The sequence below is a fragment of the Eschrichtius robustus genome, chromosome 7 (assembly GCF_028021215.1).
Source record: "Eschrichtius robustus isolate mEscRob2 chromosome 7, mEscRob2.pri, whole genome shotgun sequence".
Lineage (NCBI taxonomy): Eukaryota > Metazoa > Chordata > Mammalia > Artiodactyla > Eschrichtiidae > Eschrichtius > Eschrichtius robustus.
The window spans coordinates 84,003,089-84,027,887 of record NC_090830.1 but is presented as its reverse complement, the minus strand read 5'-3'; the positions used below and the strand labels follow the sequence as shown (position 1 = coordinate 84,027,887).

The window sequence follows — 24,799 nt, the reverse complement described above, 5'->3', positions numbered from 1 at the left end:
AAAGGTGCTAAGTTAGGAAAATACCAGGCCGCTCAGGTAGCTAGCCTCCTCTGGCGTAAGGCTGTGGGACTTCACCTACAGGTAGTCTTTGCGGCTACTCCCCCCGCCACTCCCCCCACCCCGCGCAGGCCAGCCCTCTGCCCTTTCTCTCTCCCAGTGTGCGCCCACCTGCCGGCCCCGCTCGCTCGATTCCCCTTTTCGGCTACCCCCTCCTCACAGCCTCTAGGTTGCACGTCTCTGTTCACCTACCCCGGTGTTCCCTGCTCTCCACCCGGCACCTTGCACACCCCGCGCGCCCCCTGCTCTCAACTGCTCGTCCTACCCCTCCCCGCTCCGCCCGCCTCTGCTCTCTGCAGCACCTCCTCCTCCGGGCCCCGCCTCCGATCAACCCCCGCCCGCGCGCCCCCTCCCACGATCCCCGCCGGGCGCAGTCGGCTCAGCTCTCCGCGGGCGCCCCTTCCTCTCTGCCCCCGGCCGTCTCCTGCACCTGGAGCGCGCACGCTCGTTGCCTAGCGACGGGACGCGACTCGCGGGTAGGTAGGCGCGTGCGTCAGCCGCCCGCATTTAGAACGCAGGCGCAGTCTGGGAAGAACGGCTCCTGGTGCTGGGCTGGGTTCCGGCGGACGGAGACGGTTTTGACCGTTGGACCTTGCGAGTGGTGTAGGGCTCAGGCGACGTCCAGGCTCCAGAGGCGAGAGAGGGTTAGCTCAGCGCCAGACTCCGTGGACACCTCTGTGGCTGGGTCCTCCTCCTCGGTGGTGAGCGGCGCCGCGCCATTTGGAGGGGCAGGGGAGGCGGGCACCCTTCCGCGGACCCGGGATGGAAAACCTGCCGAAGCGCTCGGAATCCAGGGTTGACAGATAAAATTCGGCGTACGCAGTTAAAAATGAATTTCACAGATTTTGTGCTTTTTAGCACAAATATAGTATAATACAAAATTAGTCCTTGTTTATCTGAAATTTAACTGGGCATCCTGTATTTTTATTTGCAAAACTGGCAACCCTACCCGGTCCCTTCCTTTCCTACTCGGCCGGCTTTCTCCCAAGCATGAGCGAGGAACCGCCTTCTATTTCTTCTGACAGCTTCTCCAGGCTTGAGGCAGCTGTTTCTGTGGGAAGGGGCTTTCTTATGTATGAGCCAAGATGCCTGTTGCTGTGTATGAAAAATAATATTCCTTACAACAGGCTTTTGAGATGGGTATTGTCGCTGTTTCATGGGCAGGAAACAAGCCAAGCGAGGTAATGAGTTTCACCTGGGTTCCGCTGTTAACGAGATGCAGCCTGCGTAGGTTTGAGACCAATACTAGGGAGGTTTCTCCTTACGGACCACGGTACCCTTCCCATGTGTTTGTTATCTTTCTGGAGTAGCAGCAGTAATCTGTTCCCTTTTTAATTGTTACTCTGTTTCAGATGACATTGAGATTTGTCTTTAGAGTATTATTGAAGAAGTACGATGAGGATACTGTGTTCCATACTCAGTTGTAATAATTCTTTTCTCTGTGTGGTTAAGACACACAGCTTGACAGGGAATTAGGTTCGTTTGTGCCGGTTTTTAGTTTGTTTTTATGACTACATTTATGTATACACACATACACATTCCTTTCCCCACTGCTGTTGCTAATACAAACGACGGTATACTATACGCAAATTCTTCATCTTGCTTTTTTTCACTTCACATTGTGTTCTAGAGATCACTCCCAGTTCTGGAGATCTTCCTCATTCTCTTTTTATCTGCACAATAATTCATTGTGTAGCTGTATCTCATTAATCCTTTAATGATGAACATCTGCATGGGGTCCCAATTTGGCTATCCCTAGTAATAGTGCAAAACAACCCTGTGCATATATCACTGCATATTTTTGCAAGATAGGATCCCAGAAGTGAGATTGATCAGTCAAAGGGTAAATACATACGTAATTTTCTAGATATTTACAAATTTTTCTCCATGGGGTTATGCCATTTTGTACTCTACCACCATCATATGAGAGAGAGTAGTATTGGGGTCTGTGGATGAAACTCAGGAGGTCATTGTTTCTGAAATTTTGTGTAGAATGTTAGGTGGATTTGTCCAGGGACAAGTCTAGACACTGGCAGTCTGTCCCCTATAATTGCTCATGCCTGACATGTAATAGGTACTCAATATATATTTGTTGAATAATGAGTACATTTCATCAGATTCTCAGAGGAGTCTGGATTCCATAAGGGTAATTCGAAGGTGATCAGTTTTTTCAAAGCACCTTAAATAGAGTAGTTACTGCATTTCCCTTTCTTTCTTTCTTTCTTTCTTTCTTTCTTTCTTTCTTTCTTTCTTTCTTTCTTTCTTTCTTTCTTTCTTTTCTTCCTTCCTTCCTTCCTTCTTTTTCTTTCTTTCGTTTCCCCTCCCTCCCTCCCTCCCTCCCTCCCTTCCTTCCTTCCTTCCTTCCTTCCTTTCTTCCTTCCTTCCCTCCCTCCTTCCTTCCTTCCTCCCCATCTCTCTCTCTCTGTCTGATCTGAGATGGTTCGTGTCCATATTTGTAAATAAACTGGGACATTACTGAGAGAGTGGAGAAACTCATTCACTTGCCACCATGGAGAGCCAGCTGTGTCCACGCTGTGATTGAAACACGCTTTTTGAGGAGCTAGAGAAGTTTGTCCTCTAGCAGGAGGACAGACATGTGCACACACAGATAATGCTCAGATAGTGTGACAAGTACTGTGTGAGCTGCTTGGGGAAGGAGGAACGTCTTTGTGTTGCCTGGGAGATGGTTGTATTAGCCACAGCAGTGAGGAATTAGAGATGATTGATACCTTGCAGATGAGGAGATATTTTCCAAGCTGAGAGAAATTGAGGGGGCCATCATGTGCAAAAGTCATGGAGATGGAAACATGCAAGGTGTGAGCAGCAGAATGGCAGGATGTTCTGTGTAGTTAGAGCCCAGAATATGTTAGAGGCAGAAACAATATCTAGAGGTGAGCCTGGAAACAGAATTGGGGCCAAAGCATGAGGAGCTTCATATGCTGTTCTTTGAAGGTTGAATTTTTTTATTCTTTGGCCTTGAGATACTTGGATTTTTAAAAAATTTGAGGTGGTCTATTGTGATATTTTCTAGAAACGACTCTCATGGCTCGGGAGGAGCATCTTAGTAAGTCACTTAGGGTAATGACTCTGGAATCAGGAGTTGGGTATGAATCCCTCTTCATTATACGCCACCTGTGTGATCCTGGGCTGTTCACTTATGCCCTTTGGGCCTGGGCGACCTCATCTGCACCGTGGGGCTAATGATACCATGTTCAGGTATGTTGTAAGGATTTAGTAAGACATGCATCACTTGCCATATAGTCGTCTCACCATCAATAATGACAGTAACCCTTTTCTGACTCTTGGACTCCAGGGTCCTTCAGGTTTTTGAAACTATTTTAGTTGTAGTGACTTCTGTGGAGGCTTTTTGGAAACTGCTAGAAGTGTCCTGGAGCCAGCTTGCTTGTGCCATCCCTGATGGCAGGTGCCCAGGACTGGTGACAGGATGTAATGCTTTGTTGGCCTCACTGAACTCTACTTTGATTGTGCCTTCATTGAAAATTTCCTGCACTAATGCAAAACGTTTATCTTTTAGAGGTGTTTATTCAGCAGTGAGAAATGGAGTCGGCATATCTTCAAAAGAATCTTGGGACCTGTCTAACTCAAGGTCTTGCAGAGGTGGCAAGGATGCGCCCAGTGGATCCAATAGAATACTTAGCATTGTGGATTTACAAGTATAAGAACAATGTGACCGTGGAGCAACAAGTAAGTATGGATCTTCTCTTTTTTTAATTTATTTTTTATTGAAGTATAGTTGATTTACAATGTTACGTTAGTTTCAGGTCTACAGCAAAGTGACTCAGTTATGCATATATGTGTGTGTGTGTGTATATATATATATATATATATATATATACACACACACACACACACAATTTTTTTTCAGATTCTTTTTCCATATAGGTTATTACAAAATACTCAGTATAGTTCCCTGCACTGTACAGTAGGTCCTTGTTGTTTATCTATTTTATATATAGTAGTGTGTATATGTTACTCCCAAATTCCTGATTTATCTCTCCCCTCCCAGCCTCTCCCTTTTGGTAACCGTAAGTTTGTTTTCTAAGTCTGTGAGTCTGTTTCTGTTTTGTTAATAAGTTCATTTGTATCATTTTTTAGATTCCACATATAACTGATATCATATTTGTCTTTCTCTGTCTGACTTAATTCACTTAATATGATAATCTCTAGGTCCATCCATGTTGCTACAAATGGCATTATTTCATTCATTTTTATGGCTGAGTAGTATTCCATTGTATATATGTACCACATCTTCTTTATCCATTCATCTGTCAGTGGACATTTAGGTTGCTTCCATGTCTTGGCTATTGTAAGTAGTGCTGCAGTGAACATTGGGGTGCATGTATCTTTTAGACTTATGTTTTTCTCCGGATATATACCCAGGAGTGGGATTGAAGGATCATATGCACTCTAGTTTTTTAAGGAACCTCCACACTGTTCTCCATAGTGACTGTACCAATTTACATTCCCACCAACAGTGTAGGAGGATTCCCTTTCCTCCACACCCTCTCCAGCATTTACTATTTATAAACTTTTTGACGATGGCCATTCTGACTGGTGTGAGGTGATACCTCATTGTAGTTTTGATTTGCATTTCTCTAGTAATTAGTGATGCTGAGCATCTTTTCATGTGCCTTTGGCCATCTGTATGTCTTCTTTGGCGAAATGTCTATTTAGATCTTCTGTCCATTTTTTGATTGGGTTGTTTGTTTTTCTGATATTGAGCTATATGAGCTGTTCGTATAGTTTGGAGATAAATCCCTGTCGGTTGCATCGTTTGCAAATATTTTCTCCCATTCCATAGGTTGTCTTTTTGTTTATGGCTTCCTTAGCTGTGCAAAAGCTTTTAAGTTTAATCAGGTCCCATTTGTTTATTTTTGTTTTTATTTCCATTACTCTAGGAGATGGATCCAAAAAAGGTATTGCTGTGATTTAGGTCAAAGAGTGTCCTGCCTATGTTTTGCTCTAGAAGTTTTATAGTATCCAGTCTTACATTTAGCGCTTTAATCCATTTTGAGTTTATTTTTGTGTATGGTGCTAGAGAATGTTCTAATTTCATTCTTTTGCATGTAGCTGTCCAGTTTTCCGAGCACCACTTATTGAAGAGACTGTCTTTTCTCCATTAATTGACCATAGGTGCTTGGGTTTATTTCTGGGCTTTCTATCCTGTTCCGTTGTGGATCTTCTTTTACAAAATTAGAGGAGTGAAATAATTGGTCCAGCTTCTTTGCTTTTTAAAAAAAGTTCAATATTATCATTTCTTTCTATTATAAAAATAGTATGTTTATTATACAAAACTTGGATAACATGAAAAAGTAGAAAGAAGAAAATAAAGAAGACCTCTATTTAGATTCTTAGGTATTTTTAGGTATTCTAGTCTTTTTTCTACACATTTGCCTGGAGATTTTTTTTTTTACACAATTGTGACTGTATTTGCTGTGTAATTTTAATTTTGTGCTCTTTGTTGAAATAAAACACACATTTCCCCCAATTATTATACACTTTTCAAATGGATAGACTATAATTTGCTTAATCCTTTCCCTACTGTTGGAGATTAAGATGCTGTTAAGATTGTTTTTACAGATTGTTTTATCTGTAATTAGTCACATGATGTTGTTTTTTTTTTAAACCATGTTAGAGACAAGAGGAAATGGCCCAGTTGGAGCATGAAAGAGAATTAGCTGTGATGGAGCAGGAAATGATGGAGAGACTTAAAGCAGAGGAGCTCCTGTTTCAGCAGGTGAGACAAGAGAGTTCAGTGGTGATTGGAACTAGTGGAGTCACCCTTGGTGTGGTGCAACCCAAGTGTTGAAAAACCCATCTCTTGTTGCTTAGATGTAGCTTTCTTATATCTTCATCTTTATGTCTGTATGTGGCTTCTTTACTGGAGAAGAAGCAGTGGTGGTGAGGTAGGAGGAAAACCCAGAGAGTCTGCTGTCACAGAAGCCAAGGGGACAGCGTCTCAATGAGACCTGAGTGGTCAGCCATGTCTGTGGCTGGTTGAGTGGGAACAGAACTGCCAAGTCTCATTTAAGGCCACTGGTGACCTTGGTGGGAGCAGCGAATGTGGGGTGGGGTAAAGCAGGGGAGATGGAGATGGTGAGTAGAGGTAATGCTTTCAAGGAGATTTTCAGGGAAGGAGTTTTCTTTTGTTTATTTGTTTGGTTTTTTTAAGGAACAGAGTGGAGGGGAGTGGTTGATGTAAAGAAATAAAGGGAATGATTACTAGAGTCAACTTTTCATGGAGACCAGAGGAAATTGGCTCTGGAACACAGGTTGGGCAGGTGGAGGGGCCCTTCTTTGATTCTTTGATTCAAGGAAAGAGGAGAGTACGGCGTTAGGTACATGTGGTGTGTAGGTTTTGTGGCAAAAGTTGAAAGCAGTTTCTGTGTGACTATTTCTTTTTTATGAAGTAGGGACCATGATCATCTGCCCAGAATGAGGTGGTAAGGTAGGAGGTGTGGGGAGAGTGGGGAAGGTTTGAAACAGTGGCTTTGGAGAGGTAGAGTTGACCAAGGAAACTTAGCATCCCTCGGTAGCACTGAATTCCCTGAGACCAAGCAGTCATAATGGGGCCTTTTGGTTTGGTTTTGTGATGATGTGATTTTCTCCACCTAGGCCTGGATATTTGAGTGAGGATGTGGGGGAGACAGACCCTTTGACTGAAGTGAGTTTGGGTTAGCAGGATTGGGGAGCTAAAGATGTTGGTTTGAAAATGGTTGAAGAGGTGGGCCATGGAGTATAAACCAGAGAGGGGAAAGTTCTAGAGTGACTTCTGGACTAATTTAATTTATGGAGCTCTTCTAAACCAAGTTGGAGTCACCCTATACTTTGGTACTTAACTCTAGAGTCTCAACTCCAGTTTACATATTATAAAAAGGGAAAGAAGCCTATTATTTGGATGTGTGGATAAAAAAGGAAAATGTAGACATAGAAACTAGCTTCTCTGTCTTGTCTCCCATCCTTGATACTGGAGTAGATCATTCTAGGCACCTTAGATGGATATGGCTATTCTAGGCACCTTTACTGCTTCTGAGTCTTCATTTTTCAGTCATTTGGCTTATTTTTGTGGGGGAGGTTGCACAGTGTTGAGTTGGATGCCAAATGACCGTCCAAATGGGCAAGTGTCCGCTGCAGTCGCCCCAACTTTGAGTGAGGATCTGCCCTGCCTCTTCCAGCTCCTAGAGCTGGCATCTGTCCCCTGTCTGTCAGAATAAGGAGAACTTCTCAGCAGTTCTCCTTCCCTAAGATAGTTAGATCACAGATATGGAGCTGTTTAATTTGCTTTGACTCATCTTCTTTACCTTACTTAAATAAAATTTGGCAATACTAGAACCCAAACATTTTTCTAGCTGTATCAGTATGAAGCCATCCCCTGTGCATCAAACCCTAAGCATTGTATTGGGGGTGGAAGACATAGTGATATCCTGCAGAAGATGTGATGGCCCATTAAAGAAGTGGACTGGTGGGCAGAGATAGATGAGAGGAGGAGAAGGGACGAGTGGACCAACAGATGAAGAGAAAGAGAGAGGCCTCTCCGTGTCCCCCGAGTCAAGTGAGCTGGAAGGTCAGGACTCTGGTCACCTGCCTGTTGGTTGCAAGAGCAGGTGTCCTCATAATCAGTACCACTGAGTTGAAATTCCTTGAAATTTTAGGCATTCTCCAACAAGCCTGGGTCCTTGTGAGCAGGGAAACATTTTTCTTGCTGTTTTCTGCTTAAGAGTTCATTTTGGAAGTACTAGCTTTTGTATTTGTTTGAATGTTTTTCTAATGGTTTTACACACGTGTGAAGAAAGCGACTGGGTTTCGAACATTTCCTGAAAATGTTAAGAAAACGGTTATGTTGACCAATGTGGTTGGTATTTAGCAACTGCACTTTGTGTTATTGTTGAGAGATTAATTTCGCTTCCTCTACAAATATCTGAAAGTTGATTGAATGATAACGTTCCTGCATTTCGGCTACCTAGCCCATCACGTTTTTTTTTTTAAATTAATTAATTAATTTATTTATTTTTGGCTGTATTGGGTCTTCGTTTCTGTGCGAGGGCTTTCTCTAGTTGCGGCAAGCGGGGGCCGCTCTTCATCGTGGTGTGCAGGCCTTTCACTGTCGCTGCCTCTCTTGTTGTGGGGCACAGGCTCCAGACGCACAGGCTCAGTAGTTGTGGCTTACGGGCCTAGTTGCTCCGTGGCATGTGGGATCTTCCCAGATCAGGGCTCAAACCCGTGTCCCCTGCATTGGCAGGCAGATTCTCAACCACTGCGCCACCAGGGAAGCCCTATCACTTTTACCTTAGTGGGGATGATATAGGAATATGAAGAAATTACCTTAAACAGCCCTTTGTGAATAAATATTAATCACTGTTTATTATCTCTTTGTAAAAATGTATTTTTTTTTAAATGCGTTTAAAAATATAGTTTTAAAGTGCTGTTAATGGAATGAGCTTATATTAGGTTGTTTATGGAGTGGCACTGGACTGATGGTGAGAAATTATTTTCTAGCTGAGGTTGACAAACTCTTTCTGTAAAGGTGGATATTTTATGATTTTCAGGCCAAGAAGCAAAATTGAGGATGTTATGTAGGGATTATGGTATACTATGTAGCTATAACAGGAGAGAAAATAAATTTCTACAAATGTTTTATTGATGAAGTAAAAATTTAAAAAAATCAAATACAATTTTTTCTGCAGTGTAGGCTTATTATTGAGAAGAATTACATTCCCTTTTTAAAAAATAATTAATTAATTAATTTACTTATTTTTGGCCGTGTTGGGTCTTCGTTTCTGTGCGAGGGCTTTCTCCAGTTGCGGCGAGCGGGGGCCACTCTTCATCGCGGTGCGCGGGCCTCTCACTGTCGCGGCCTCTCTTGTTGCGGAGCATGGGCTCCAGACGCACAGGCTCAGTAGTTATGGCTCTACATTCCCTTTTTAAAGATAACGTTTCACTTAGTTGGAGTTCAAAGATAATGTTCCCTATCATCAAAATGTATTGAAAATATGTATCTGTTAATGCTGATCTATAATGAGATTTTATGTACGTCATCTTTGAAAAATGTCTTTTCCCTCATAGGTCCTGCCAAATATTGATATCAGTCCATGTGCCTATAGTTTTGAGTGTATTCATCTCTTGGAAGGCACTCGTAGAATTCTATTAGATTTTCCTCTTGATATTTGTCTTTTACCCACTACCTGGTAGATTAATCCCTTCCAGTTGAAGGTTGGTGAAAACTTCTCAGTTACACAGTTAAATGGATTTTGAAATGGGGGAATTTCCTTTGCACTTACGTCGAGGCCTAAAAACACTCTGGAACTATAGTTTGAGCTTGGAAAATGTATCTGTCACAAATTTGTGTGGGAATGGAAATCCCGTTTCTGACAGCACTGGGAGTGTATAAAGCAGCTTGACATTGTGATTCAGAAAATTAGTTATTGCTGAAATGACTTTCCTGCAGTGTAAGTTTTACATATGAGTGCTGTTTTGCCTTCTAGGCAACTTTTAGGTTAAATTGATTAAAAATCATTATTAAGTCTGCAGCGGAAGCTAATTTCCAAAGCTATTTAATGTTTGATAATTGTAGTTGAAAATGGTCTTCTCATTAAGAAAAACGTCAGTCTTGTCCCTGAGCTCAAAAATTCACAATAAAACATTACCACTGTTGAGCCGTGGAACTATGGGGTGGTAGGGCAAGTCAAGATATATTCAGCTTCTATTTCTGACAGAAATTCACAGAAATGATGCTTAAGTTCATGAGGGTAAATGAAGGTCACTGTTGACACCGTTACTGAACCAAACTCGGGTCTGCTCACCCAACGCACAGCAAAGCCAAATCTATTGACAGTGGGTTGTAGTGAAGGAAAGTACAGAGTTTATTGCAGGGTGCCAAGCAAGGAAGTGGGAGACAAGCCTCAGATCCACTCCAGCTGAGTCTTTGAGTGAGGGGTTTTCTTAAAGGGGAAGAGCAAAGAGGCTAGGATTAATCTTGTGATGTTTCTGTGACATTTCTTTTCTTTTTTTTTTAACTGAAGTATAGTTGATTTACAATATTGTGTTAGTTTCAGGTGTACAGCAAAGTGGTTATATATACATATATATGTATATATCTGTGTTCTTTTTTATTCTATTTTGTTATAGTTTATTACGAGATATTGAATATAGTTCCCTGTGCTGTACAGTAAATCCTTGTTGTTTATTTTATATATGGTAGTATGCATCTGTTAATCCCCTACTCCCAGTTTAATCCCCCCCCCTTTGGTAATCATAAGTTTGTTTTCTATGTCTGTGAGTCTGTTTCTGTTTTTTTTCAGTTTCCACATATAAGTGATATCATATGATACTTGTCTTTCTCTGTCTGACTTACTTCACTTAGTATGATAATCTCTAGGTCCATCCATGTTGCTGCAGCACTTCTGTTATATTTCTTAGTCATTGATTTTTTTCAGTCAGTGATCGATTTTTTCAGTCATTTTGAACTCAACATTGACTCCTTTGGAAGTCAGAATGTCTCCAGTTTACAGTTCTCCAGCCAGGTGGTCCATGGCTTGGAGGGTCTGTTAGCTCATCTTGTCCTAGAGAAACAACCTGAGTTTGTACATTAATGATGATATCTATAATAGCAATTTTAGTACATTAACGATGCTATTGACAACAGCAATTTTAGTCATCTGACTCTGGTTGATTAGTGTTCAGTTAGCACAGGATAGGGGTCAGAGGGGACAAGAAAGGGAATAAAGTTTTGGATAGAGAGATTAATCAGAAAATAAGGGAACTCAGCTTTAGGGGGGACTCAGTTTCAACACTGCTGGCTCAATAACACATGATAGAGTCAAATATTTTCTGCAGAGTAGCTGCTGTTGAATCATAAAATGAGAACTCATAGGTTTTAAACACTGTGTTTTCACCAGCTTTGTAAATTTTGTCCAATTAAGCCTCTTTCTGTTCCATAAACACTTTTATCACTGTTGGTTGTAACACATCTGGGCAGATGTCACATCTGGTTGTACTGAATTAATGTTCCTCAGCATCTTTGAAGATGTTCTTGCCTGTAGTACTGTTCATGAAGACTGTTCACAGCAGTTGATTTTTCAGTCACTGCAAACTCAGCATTGAGTCCTTTGATAAACAGCAACTAAGCAGTGTTGGGAGCATTTGTCTACTCATCAAGAGCCAAGGGAAAAAAAAAAAAAAAGAGCCAAGGAAAACCACTCAAAACCATTCGCCTTGTCTTTTTTTTTTTTTAATGTATTTATTTTATTTATTTATTTTTGGCTGTGTTGGGTCTTCATTGCTGGGCGTGGGCTTTCTCTAGTTGTGGCGAGCGGGGGCTACTTTCTGTCGCGGTGCACGGGCTTCTCATTGCGGTGGCTTCTCTTGTTGCGGAGCACAGGCTTTAGGCACGTGAGCTTCAGTAGTTGTGGCACGTGGGCTCAGTAGTTGTGGCACGTGGGCTCAGTAGTTGTGGCACGCGGGCTCTAGAGCGCAGGCTCAGTAGTTGTGGCGCACGGGCTTAGTTGCTCTGCGGCATGTGGGATCTTCCCAGAGCAGGGCTCGAACCCGTGTCCCCTGCATTGGCAGGCGGATTCTTAACCACTGCGCCACCAAGGAAGCCCTGCCTTGTCTTTAATTGACCATTGATTTTGCTCCCTGTGTAATCGACTCTTTGAGCAGCTGTTCTCACCAACAGGATAATAATCTTAAGCTTATGTTTCTTCTGGACATTGAATTCTAACTTGTTTTAATTGAATCACCAATGATAAATGTATTTCTTTGCTGGGCTAACAGAAGAGCCACTTGGGATCTTACTTTCGTCGCACCCTCCTTTTTTTTTTTTTTTTTAAATTTTTATTTATTTATTTATTTATTTATTTATGGCTGTGTTGGGTCTTCGTTTCTTTGTGAGGGCTTTCTCTAGTTGCGGCAAGTGGGGGCCACTCTTCATCGCGGTGCGCAGGCCTCTCATTATCGCGGCCTCTCTTGTTGCGGAGCACAGGCTCCAGACGCGCAGGCTCAGTAATTGTGGCTCACGGGCCTAGTTGCTCTGTGGCATGTGGGATCTTCCCAGACCAGGGCTCGAACCCGTGTCCCCTGCATTGGCAGGCAGATTCTCAACCACTGCGCCACCAGGGAAGCCCGCAGCCTCCTTTTCATTTTTAATTTTTGTGAAGAAATTCTGCTCTCATGAAATAATTCTGTTTTAAATTTCTTAATATTTCTGACCTTTGCATTCATGTGAGTTGAGAAGATTGTGATGAGTCCTTACTCTGGTAATGCTGATATTTACTGTATTCTTTTAGTACAGTGTGGTTGCATGAGAAACACTGTCCTTTGCTGTTTAATCTGATAATAAAGTAACCCACACTCCACTGTGTCTTAAAAGGACAACATTCAAAATCCACTTCTTTTCTTGTTTTGTTATGATGGGTAATGCACTGATTAAAAAAAAAAAAAAAAGTCCTGGTATAGTGGTACTGTGGCACTCCAAATGCTGTGAGTTATAATGGTGTCACTGAACTTGTGGTGTGCTGAGCAGCAGTGCAAGGCAGTGAGAGTACCACCTGTGGTCTCTGTTGCATATCCTCAGCTGTGCTGTCATGGGGCAGAAGCAGTCACAGTAAATAAGTGAGTGAGCGTGAGCATGGCAGTGTTTTAATAAAGCTTTATTTATAGACACTGACACTTGAATTTCATATAATTTTCATGTGCAATGAAATATTATTATTCTTTTGATATTATTCAACCATGAAAAATGTATAAAAACCATTCTTCACTTGTGGGCTGTACAAAAACAGGAGTTGGGTCAGGCTTGGCCCAAGGAATTTAGTCTACCGACCCCTATTCTCGCGTGGCTAGAATATATGTTGAGTTGGGACCAAGTATGTTGTTGATTATCTCTGGTTTCAGATAATATACTTAAAATGTTCTTATCTACTATTTTACAAACAAGGTTTGGCTATTTGAAGATCCATCTGTGCTTAAAGAGATTTTATCCAAAAAAAAAAAAAATCACTGCAGTCTCATTTGTAGCTTCAGGAAGAACAGACAAAACGACTTGATTTTGTACAAACTGTGCTTTTCTAAAATTAGCAATTAAGGAAGCTTCCTTTTTAATTTTATACTTCAGGAAATATTTGTAAAAGCTAAAGTACTGAGTGGCTGTGACCATTTATTTTTGTAAGTTTCTGAAATTTAGGTGGACATAAACTTAATTATCCTGGGACACTTCAGAGTAATAGAGTGAATTCCTTGCAATTGATCTGACTCTAATATGACTTATTTATTTCTAAATATTCAGCAACAGCTGGCATTCCAGCTGGAGTTGGAAATGCAAGAAAAAGAGAGACAGAGAATAGAAGAACTGCAGAGAGCTCAAGAACAATTTGAGAAGGTAATTTGAAGTTTTATAAATGTTTGTTTTATTCAAAACCTCTGAGAATCCTCAAACTGTTTCTTCCAGCTGTTGTAGCAGGGGATTCATAGTCTAAAGACCTGCCAGGAAGGTCTAATGTTGCCAGGAAGCCCTGGTCAACATTTTAGTCACGAAATAGTTGTTCCTAATTATGGTAGCTGATACTGAAGGTGAAGTTCTTTGTAGTATTGGGGGTATTCTGATCTCTGAGACAATAGTTTGTTTCTTTTCTTCATGTTAGATGTATTATCAACAATCCTTTACATTTAAAACTATGTTTTGGGGACTTTCCTGGTGGCACAGTGGTTAAGAATCCGCCTGCCTATGCAGGGGACATGGGTTCGATCCCTGGTCCAGGAAGATCCCACATGCAGTGGAGCAACTAAGCCCATGCGCCACAACTACTGAGCCTGCGCTCTAGAGCCCATGAGCCACACTGCTGAGCCCACACGCCGCAGCTGCTGAAGCCCACACGCGTAGAGCCTGTGCTCCACAAGAGAAGCCACCACAATGAGAAGCCCGCGCACCGCAACGAGGAGTAACCCCTGCTTGCCGCAACTAAGGAAAGCCCGTGTGCAGCAACGAAGACCCAACGCAGCCAAAAATATATATATGTATGTATGTTTTTATTTGGATTTTTCATGTCTTTCTTTAAATAAACTATTCAGTAACTTATGTCAAAAAAGTCCATCTCCATTGACTGTGTCTGTGTTTTTTTTTAATAAGTTTATTTATTTTATTATTTTATTTTATTTTTTTGGCTGCGTTGGGTCTTCATTGCTGCGCGTGGGCTTTTCTCTGGTTGCGGTGCATGGGCTTCTCATTGCAGTGGCTTCTCTTGTTGGTGGAGCATGAGCTTCAGTAGTTGTGGCACTTGGACTCAGTAGTTGTGGTGCACGGGCTTAGTTGCTCCACAGCATGTGGGATCTTGGACCAGGGCTCGAATCCCCTGCCTTGGCAGGCGGATTCTTAACCACTGTGCCACCAGGGAAGCCCCCAGACTGTGTCTGTCTTATGTCAAGCCTCCTGCTTGGCCAATGTTTCCTTGTGTCCGAAAGGTATGTGTCGTATAGACCAAACTTCTGCATGACTGAGTTATACTTTTCAACTGGATATTTCATATTGTTTCTTATAGGTAGTATCTGGTTACTCAAATGTTACTCCTCTATTTATTGTGTAATTAAAATTTTAAAAAGAAGCAGGTTTTGTAGAAGATGTTTATTAATGGCTTAGATGAAAGCATCATTATTTAAAGCAATTTTAAAAAGTAGGAAGGGTAAATTAAATTTTTTTAAAAGATGAGATTTAATTAATTAGTTAATTACTTTTTTAACTCTTGAGGTAAATTCTTTTCTTCTCATCAATGTACTATGCTCATCATTCTATAGAGATTAATCTATTAAGAATTGTTCTTTACAAAGTGAAATCATTTAGTCCTTTTGTAGCCCAAGTGTTGGAAAACTACTTTTGTGAGTCAAAAGGATGAGATTTTAAAAGGATAAATTAAAATCTCTGTACATAGTTTTTTTTTTTTTATTTAATTAATTAATTAATTTTATTTTTGGCTGTGTTGGGTCTTCGTTTCTGTGCGCGGGCTTTCTCTAGTTGCGGCGAGCGGGGGCCACTCTTCATCGCGGTGCGCGGGCCTCTCACTGTCGCGGCCTCTCTTGTTGCGGAGCATGGGCTCCAGACGCACAGGCTCAGTAGTTGTGGCTCATGCGCTTTGTTGCTCCGCAGCATGTGGGATCTTCCCAGACCAGGGCACGAACCTGTGTCCCCATAATTTTAAAAAACACCGATGCTGATCTATTTTTGTCTGAATATGATAGGACACATGGATACCCATGCATGCACACACACGTAAATGCATACCCCCTTCCTCTTCAGTTAAGATTCCGTGATCGCCAAAGAAAGAAGAACCAGAATACATCAAGAAGACGGTGATCAAAATAATAAGAGAATTGAAAATATTTTTTATTGAGATGCCTGATAGCTATATGTGAGTGCTGGGAAGTCTGTGATTTATAGAAGGGATTGGCTCCAGAGGGTCCCATTGATGTTACTCTATGGCCATTACCAGACTGTGTGATCAGAGCCATAGTAACTTTAATAAGTCATATTCCTACTGGCTTATCACCCCTCTCTTCCCTGCAACATACTGCTGCTTGACCCCTTGCTGAGAGACAAATTCATCCATGTCTTTTCGTCCTCACCTTTTTATGGCTTCAGAGACATAACTTAAACTATCATTTGCAAAAGGAAATTTATTGGAAGGATCCTGGGTTGAAGAAAGGGTTTTACAACTAAACTGTGAAGGGCTCTGGTTGAGTTGGGTCTTCCAGACCTTTGGGAGCAAGAGAATCAATGCTGCCAGGGCTCTTACCGCTGCTGTTGTCTCTCACTGTGGCCTGGTTTGCTGCACACAGGTGAGGATCACGGTCCTTAATAGTTCCTGGGTCTTGTAATATGGCTCCTACTGTCTGAGAGGAATAGATTCCTTTCTCTTGGGTTTCAGTTAAGAAAAGAATCTTGGGGAAGGATTCTGACTGGCTTAGTTTGTGTCAAGTATCCATCCCTTGGCTGGGGAACAGAGTCCTGTGAGAATATATGCTTTCCCACCAGAGCCATGTGGTTGTGGGATAAGACATGCCCAGGAGAAGGGAATGATCTTGAGAAAACCATATATGTACCATATATGTCCCCAATAATCAGGGTGACTGTATATACGGTCACAAGGTCACTAATCTTTGAACAGCTGAAATGAATCAGCTCAGGAGCAGTTAGGTCAGCCTGCTGCCTTAGAATGAAAAGATTGAGGCCACAGCAAGGTTTGACTTGGTTAGCAGATTCTACGTTTTCACATTCAGAAAGGAGTCTCCCATGTGTTCAGAGCATTATAGAGGGCATTGTCCAGGTACTGTGGAGACGTGTCATGTATTGGATAGTGCCTTGGGCCAGATTAATTCCCTCAGAAATATTTACTTCTTTTTTACTATGTATAAAATTCTACATAACTGTCAGTTCTTTCAAAATCTCGTATTCTAAGAGTTTATTAAAATTTTTATTTTGTCACTTTTCACATTTGCTAGTAATTTGGCTTCAGGGTTAGTGAAATAGTCTTTTTCATTTTTTAAAAAGTTCTATTTAATTATAGACAAAACATCGTAGTCACCTCTTAATAGAGTATTAAATGAGACTGTATCTGCAGTTTTGTATTCACATTGCTCCTTTAAGAGGGACAGCATTTTAGCTGTTAGATTGATCATAATGTAAAAATAAAATGCTTGAAAATTAAACATGGAATCAAAATGAAAAGTATATTCAAAGTATTTTTCTTCATTTTTATGTATTATAGGAGTTGAGAATGAGTATGGAAAATATAGCTAAGGGTGAAGATATTTCACATGGAGAGGTGAGAAGAAAAAGTTACTCTATGTTATGGGAAATGAATAAGTATCCTGGAATGTAAAGCTTAATTTTGATGCATTAATAGCTAAATTTTTAATAAGGAGATTATCAAAACTGATAGTCCAAGTACATAGTCTACTAATAACAAGTCACAAATATGATGTGCTTTAAAGCTAAATCTCAAAGTGGGTAGAACTGGGAGATTCGGTTTGTTTTTGTATTTTTAAAAACCAGAATATTGTGAGATTATTGACCACATGATTACATGCAATGATATGTTTTAAATTTCTGATGTGTTTTTTTAAACACGTTTTTGCGTTTATTCCTGGAATTCTCTTGTCATTAACAGGTATTGGTTCGTTCCATTAATTGACAATGTTGAATTTTGATGTTGTAATACAGAAGTGTCTTAGAAAAACTGAAAGCAAATTAATGTATTAATCTCAAAATCATTTGAAAGTGAAAATGAACTCTATGATTGTAGGATGGAACCGACTCAGGCAAAACACTAGCTGAAATTAGTGATCGATACGGAGCGCCGAACTTGAGCAGAGTGGAAGAACTTGATGAACCGATGCTATCTGACGTGAGTATCCTTAGGAAAGTGTTTTGTGAAAAGCAGATTTTTTTTTTTTACTTTGGGAGAGCCTGGTGTATCTCAGGCCAAGGTTGGATGGCAAAATGGGCCTTTTGTTTCCTAGAAAGAAAACCAGTGTTCTGGGTGCTGACTTATCCCTAATTGGCCTTCTGCCCTTCTGTGCACTGTGCTACTGGTCCTGAGGGTGAGGGCGGGCACTTGTCTGGCTCCACACAAATGTGTGGGCACTGATGGGGAGGTCACTGGGCATTAATGTGGAGGGAGCAGTGTGCCCTCCTGTGCAGAGGGTGATGTGTATATTTGGAAATGAGCCTTTGAAAATTTCAAAATCTCTTCAAAATATGTATTTAGAATCGTGGTGAAATACATAATCTTTAAATTAAATTTTGGGGGCCAACATTTTGGTTCTCAGTAGCAAACCGTGGAGCCAAGTAAATATCCTAATGAGAGTGCATGCTTTTAAAGTATATAAGTCCATTTGCTTATTTAATAAACATTAGTGTTTCCTATGCACCGCGTAAATTGTGCCCGATGCTTTTATGACCGAAAACAGGTCCTTCTTGACCTTGTCTAGGGCAGAAACAGACAACTGGACAAGCAATTGATAGTCATTGTTAGAGTGAGCAGGTAATGTCTGGTCCAGAGCAGTATGCTTGGAGAGCGAGAGGAGGGGCTGTTGATAACTGAGGCCCATCAGCAGCTGTAACCCGGGACTGCCCTGGCAGAGGGCTGCACTGAGTCACCTGCGTCAGTGGGCACTGACAAAGCGGGACAGCCACCCAGTTGAGGACCCTTGGTCAGGGAAGGCTTCCTGGAGGAAGTCAGCTTTGTCACTCAGTGGTGGGATGGGAGGCTGGGAAGGGGAGAAGAGAGAGTGGGAGACAGGGAGAGATCAGAGCTGAGGCAGTGGAGAGCAGGGGCCAGACCATGAAAGGACTTGTAATCTGTGCTCAGACGTTTATATTTTATCCTAAAGGTAGTGGAGGCCAACATGATCAGAACTGTGTTTTAGGAAGGCCATCTGGCTATAGCGTGTAGAAGAGAATGGAGTGATCGATTTGAGGAGACCCACCAGGAGGCTATTTGTAATCTACAGAGAGATGGCACTGATGGCCTGAAGTAGTGAGTGGTGTTTTTAAGAGCTGTTCAGAAAGTGGAGCTGGGAGGATTTGGTGCTAATCAGTCAGTGGATAGATTTTTATTTAATGGCTGCTGTGTTTTGGTACCATGCAGGGAGCTAGAAAATACCAGTGAACAAAACAGGGTTTCTGCCCTTTGGGGACCATGGGCCAGCGGGGAAGGTGGTCTGAGAGGACAGAGCAGGGAACCCTGACCTAGCCTGGGTGAGTCCTCCCCAGGAAATGACGTTTAAGGAATTAGCCTGAGATGAACCCAGTGGATGGAGAGAGCAAGATGCTTTCAAGGAATGCAAATAGTCCAGTATTTTGGCTGAGTTGTATGGAGCTAGGAGAATGGTGTGATTTGAAGCTGGAGAAGTAGATAAAGGCCAGATCACACTGGGCTCTGTGTGTCCTCTTAAGGATTTTGGACTTACGTGCAGTGGGAGTCATTGAAAGGGTTTATGTAAGGATTAGATATGTGTTTTTAGAAGGTGGAGAGAGGATCTGAGTGGACAGGAATGGAAACAGGAGACCACTTAGGAGGTTATCACAGTCATCCAGATGCAAGATGACCAGGGCTAGGACCAGACAGCAGAGATGGGGACAGCTGAGTAGATTTGATATCAGCTGGGAAGATAAGGGAGAGAAAGAAATCAAGGATGAAGCCCAGATTTCTGCCTTGGGCAACTGGACTCTTCACCATTTTTTGAGCTTTACCATTCGTTAAATTGAGGAACATATGAAGAGAAAGTAGGTTTTGTGAAAATGATGTCTTCAGTTGTGGACATGTTGATTTCAGGTCACTCTGAGGTATGCAGGTGAAAATGGCCAAAGACCCCTTGAAGTACGTTATGGGTCTGGAGGAAGGAGAGAGGTCCAGGCAGGAGAGATGAATTCAGCAGTCAGCATATATGCTAAGTGAAGCTAGGAGAGTGAGTCAGGTCACCTGGCTAACATGAGAAATTTCAACATTTAAGGGGTGCGTACGGGACCCCTGCAAGAAGGATATGGATAACAATAAGAGAGAATAGCAAGAGAAGTAGAAGAAAGGATGGGTTGATAAATACATTGAGAACACAGTTAAATTATTATTATATTGACTTTGGATTTTATTTGAAATAATCTGAAACTGTCAAAAAGCTTTATTTACATAGTCACATAGAAGTTACCTAAGCTTTAATTTTCTGTGGCTTGTACATTTCACAGTTCTAGTTGTATTAAAGCATATTTACTTTTTGTTTTTAGGTTGCATTAAACATTGATCAAGATTTGTAGGATCAACCAACCAAAGAACAATAAATTTTTCTTCTTCTTTCAAGTTTCAAAATAGGAGGTCCCCAATTGTTCTTTTTCCCTTCAAACTTGAACTCTGCTTTTCCTCCCTCTAAAGACAGCTTTATAAATGGGCTTCAAGAGTGGCCTTAAAATATTGTTTTGATTACTTGTATGACACCGTTTTGATTACTTGTATGATGCCAGTGAGAGAACAGGAGAGAGTGTTTCCCAAAGCAACCAAAAGGGGCAAATGGGAGACGAGCTGAAAAGAATGTGTGCATCTATTTGAGAACAAGATTGCCAGAGTTGAAAGTTACTGGTTCTATGAGAAGTGAAAGAGGCTGCCACTGTGTAGAGCTCAGGAATCGTCAACATGCTTTAGATATGGTGGTTCCTCCTGGGAGTGCACTGCAAAGATTCCCCCAGTTTGCTGGAGAGTGATGCTTTGTAGTACCACTTAATCCATGCTTATTGATGGGGCTGGGATGAAGAGGGATACAAAGGTCCCAGGGACAGGGTAGCATTGTTTTTTCTGGAACACTCACTGGGCAGAGGGCCTGTGCTGCTGTTGAAAGGAAGATCTTAGTGGACACAGGCCATGCAAGGTGCTTCCTTCAGTGGATGCTGGGTGGTCTGTGGACCTTGACTGCGCTCTTGGCCTCCTGGAGGTTTCAGGTCTAACTTTGAGCTTTAGGGAGATCTTTGCTTCTTTTATAAAATTCTTCCAAACCTAAGTCTATGTTATGAGTCCTTTCTGTTCCTTAAGGAATGGTGGAAGCATAAATGCCAGGAAGAGGCTTCTTTAAAAAAAAAAATTCTGTTTTTGGTTATAACATACCTTTCCCGAGGCAATGAGAACAGAACAGCCTAGTTGCTTAAATGGGAAAAGAAAAATGGAAAAAATAATGGGAAAAATATCTATTTAATTAAATGTTATATCAGTTCTGTACATTTTTTAACAACGTTCTTTTTTTTTTAATTTTATAAATTTATTTATTTTTGGCTGCGTTGGGTCTTCATTGCTGCACGCGGGCTTTTCTCCAGTGTAGCGAGCGGGGGCTATTCTTCGTTGTGGTGCGTTGGCTTCTCATTGGGGTGGCTTCTCTTGTTGTGGAGCACGGGCCCTAGGCGCGCGGACTCAGTAGTTGTGGCTCACGGGCTCTAGAGCACAGGCTCAGTAGTTGTGGCGCACGGGCTTAGTTGCTCCACGGCATGTGGGATCTTCCCGGACCATGGCTCGAAGCCCGTGTCCCCTGCATTGGCAGGCGGATTCTTAACCACTGCGCCACCAAGGAAACCCAGTTCTGTACATTTTTTTTTAATACATCTTTATTGGAGTATAATTGCTTCACAATACCATGTTAGTTTCTGTTGCACAACAAAGTGAATCAGCCATATGCATACATATGTCCCCACATCCCTTCCCTCTTGAGCCTCCCTCCCGAGCCTCCCTCCCATCCTCCCTATCCCACCCCCTAGGTCACCACAAAGCACCGAGCTGATCTCCCTGTGCTACGCTGCTGCTTCCCACCAGCCAGCTATTTTACATTCAGTAGTGTATATACGTCGATGCTACTCTCACTTCGCCCCAGCTACGCCCTCACACCCCATGTCCTCAAGTCCATTCTCTATGTCTACATCTTTATTCCTGCCCTGCAACTAGGTTCATCAGTACCATTTTTTTTTTTTAGATTCCATATATATGCGTTAGCATACGGTATTTTTTTTCTCTTTCTGACTTACTTCCCTCTGTATGACAGACTTTAGGTCCATCCACCTCACTACAAATAACTAAATTTCGTTTCTTTTTATGGCTGAGTAATATTCCATTGTATATATGTGCCACATCTTCCTTATCCATTCATCTGTCGATGGACATTTAGGTTGGTTCCATGTCCTGGCTACTGTAAATAGTGCTTCAGTGAACATTGTGGTGCATGACCCTTTTTGAGTTACGGTTTTCTCAGGGTATATGGCCAGTAGTGGGATTGCTGGGTCATATGGTAGTTCTATTTTTAGTTTTTTAAGGAACCTCCATACAGTTTTCCATAGTGGTTGTATCAGTTTACATCCCCACCAACAGTGTAGGAGGTTTCCCTTTTCACCACACCCTTTCCAGCATTTATTGTTTCTAGCTTTTTTGATAATGGCCATTCTGACCGGTGTGAGGTGATACCTCATTGTAGTTTTGATTTGCATTTCTCTAATAGTTAGTGATGTTGAGCATCTTTTCATGTGCCTCTTGGCCATCTGTATGTCTTCTTGGTGAAATGTCTATTTAGGTTTTCCACCCATTTTTTAACTGGATTGTTTGTTTTTTTGATATTGAGCTCCATGAGCTGTTTGTATATTTTGGAGATTAATCCTTTGTTGTTTCATTTGCAAATATTTTCTCCCATTCTGAGGGTTGTCTTTTTGTCTTGTTTATGGTTTTCTTTGCTGTGCAAAAGCTTCTAAGTTTAATTAAATCCCATTTGTTTATTTTTGTTTTTATTTGTTACTCTAGGAGGTGGGTCAAAAAAGATCTTGCTGTGGTTTAAGTCAAAGAGTGTTTTTCCTATGTTTTCCTCTAAATGTTTTATAGAGTCTGGTCTTACATTTAAGTCTTTAATCCATTTGGAGTTTATTTTTGTATATGGTGTTAGGGAGTGTTCTAATTTCATTCTTTTAAATGTAGCTGTCCAGTTTCCCCAGCACCACTTATTGCAGAGGCTGTCTTTTCTCCACTGTATGTTTTTGCCTCCTTTGTCGTAAATTAGGTGCCCATATGTGCGTGGGTTTATCTCTGGGCATTCTGTCCTGTACCACTGGTCTATATTTCTGTTTTTGTGCCAGTACCATACTGCCTTGATTACTGTAGCTTTGTGGTATAGTTTGAAGTCGGGGAGCCTGATTCCTCCAACTCCGTTTTTCTTTCTCAAGATTGCTTTGACTGTTCGGTGTCTTTTGTGTTTCCATACGAATTGTAAGTTTTTTTGTTTTAATTCTGTGAAGAATGCCATTGGTAGTTTGATAGGGATTGCATTGAATCTGTAGATTGCTTTGGGCAGTATAGTCATTTTCACAATATTGATTCTACCAATTCAAGAACATGGTATATTTCTCCATCTGTTTATGTCATCTTTGATTTCTTTCATCAGTGTTTTATACTTTTCTGAGTACAAGTCTTTCGCCTCCTTAGGCTGGTTTATTCCTAGGTATTTTATTCTTTTTGTTGCAATGGTATATGGGAGTGTTTCCTTAATTTCTCTTTCTGATTTTTCGTTGGTGTATAGGAATGCCAGAGATTTCTGTGCATTAATTTTGTATCCTGCAACCTTACCAAATTCATTGATTAGTTCCAGTAGTTTTCTGGTGGCATCTTTAAGATTTTCTATGTATAGTATCATGTCATCAAGAAATAGTGACGGTTTTACTTCTTCTTTTCCAGTTTGTATTCCCTTTATTTCTTTTTCTTCTCTGATTACCGTGGCTAGGATTTCCAAAACTATGTTGAATAAGAGTGGCAAGAGTGGACATCCTTGTCTTGTTCCTGATCCCAGTGGAAATGCTTTCAGTTTTTCACCATTGAGTATGATGCTTGCTGTGGGTTTGTCATATATGACCTTTATTATGTTGAGGTAGGTTCCCCCTATGCCCATTTTCTGGAGAGTTTTTATCATAAATGGGTGTTGAATTTTGTCAAAAGCTTTTTCTGCATCTATTGAGATGATCATATGGTTTTTATTCCTTAATTTGTTAATATGGTGTATCACATTGATTGATTTGCATATATTGAAGAATCTTTGCATCCCTGGGATAAATCCCACTTGGTCATGGAGTGTGATCCTTTCAGTGTGCTGTTGGATTCTGTTTGCTAGTGTTTTGTTCAGGATTTTTGCATCTATGTTCATCAGTGAAATCGGTCTATAATTTTCTTTTTTTTGTTATATCTTTTTCTGGTTTTGGTATCAGGGTGATGGTGGCTTCATAGAATGAATTTGGGAGTGTTTCTCCCTCTGCAGTTTTTTGGAAGATTGAGAAGGATTGGTGTTAGCTCTTCTCTGAATGTTTGATAGAATTCGCCGGTGAAGCCATCTGGTTCTGGACGTTTGTTTGTTGGGAGATTTTTAATTACGGTTTCAATTTCATTACTTGTGATAGGTCTGTTTATATTTTCTAATTCTTCCTGGTTCAGTCTTGGAAAATTGTACCTTTCCAAGAATTTGTCCATTTCTTCATGGTTGTCCATTTTATTGGCATATAGTTGTTTGTAGTAGTCTCTTATAATCCTTTGTATTTCTGCAGTGTCAGTTGTGATTTCTCCTTTTTCATTTGTGTCCTCTCCCATTTTTTCTTGGTGAGTCTGGCTAAGGGTTTATCAGTTTTGTTTATCTTCTCAAAGAACCAGCTTTTAGTTTTATTGATCTTGGCTATTGTTTTCTTCATTTCTATTTCATTTATTTCTGCTCTGATCTTTATGATTTCTTTCCTTCTACTGTCTTTGGGTTTTTTTTGTTCTTCTTTCTCTAGTTGTTTTAAGTGTAGGGTTAGATTGTTTATTTGAGGTTTTTCTTGTTTCTTGAGGTGAGATTGAATTGCTCTAAACTTCTCTCAGAACTGCTTTTGTTGCGTCCCATAGGTTTTGGGTCGTCGTGTTTTCATTGTCATTTGTTTCTATGTAGTTTTTAATTTTTCTTTGATTTCTTCAGTGATGTCTTGGTTATTTAGTAGCACACTGTTTAGCCTCCACGTATTTGTGTTTTTTACAGTTTTTTTTCCTGTAATTGATTTCCAATCTCATAGCGTTGTGGTCAGAAAGGATGCTTGATACGATTTCAGTTTTCTTAAATTTTCCGAGGCTTGATTTGTGACCCAAGATGTGATCTGTCCTGGAGAATGTTCCATGTGCACTTGAGAAGACAGTGTATTCTGCCACTTTTG

General features: G+C 41.1%; 1 protein-coding gene across 1 annotated transcript; it reads left to right on the top strand.

Annotated features, from left to right (window-relative positions):
• Nucleotides 1–618: 618 nt before the first annotated feature.
• On the top strand, nucleotides 619–19,937 carry DYDC1 (DPY30 domain containing 1). Its single transcript, XM_068547988.1, has 7 exons — nucleotides 619–758; nucleotides 3,593–3,762; nucleotides 5,714–5,815; nucleotides 13,361–13,453; nucleotides 16,830–16,886; nucleotides 17,367–17,468; nucleotides 19,847–19,937. The coding sequence occupies exons 2-7, from the start codon at nucleotides 3,616–3,618 to the stop codon at nucleotides 19,874–19,876; spliced, it is 531 nt and encodes a 176-aa protein (XP_068404089.1). The 5' UTR covers nucleotides 619–758; nucleotides 3,593–3,615; the 3' UTR covers nucleotides 19,877–19,937.
• Nucleotides 19,938–24,799: the final 4,862 nt, after the last annotated feature.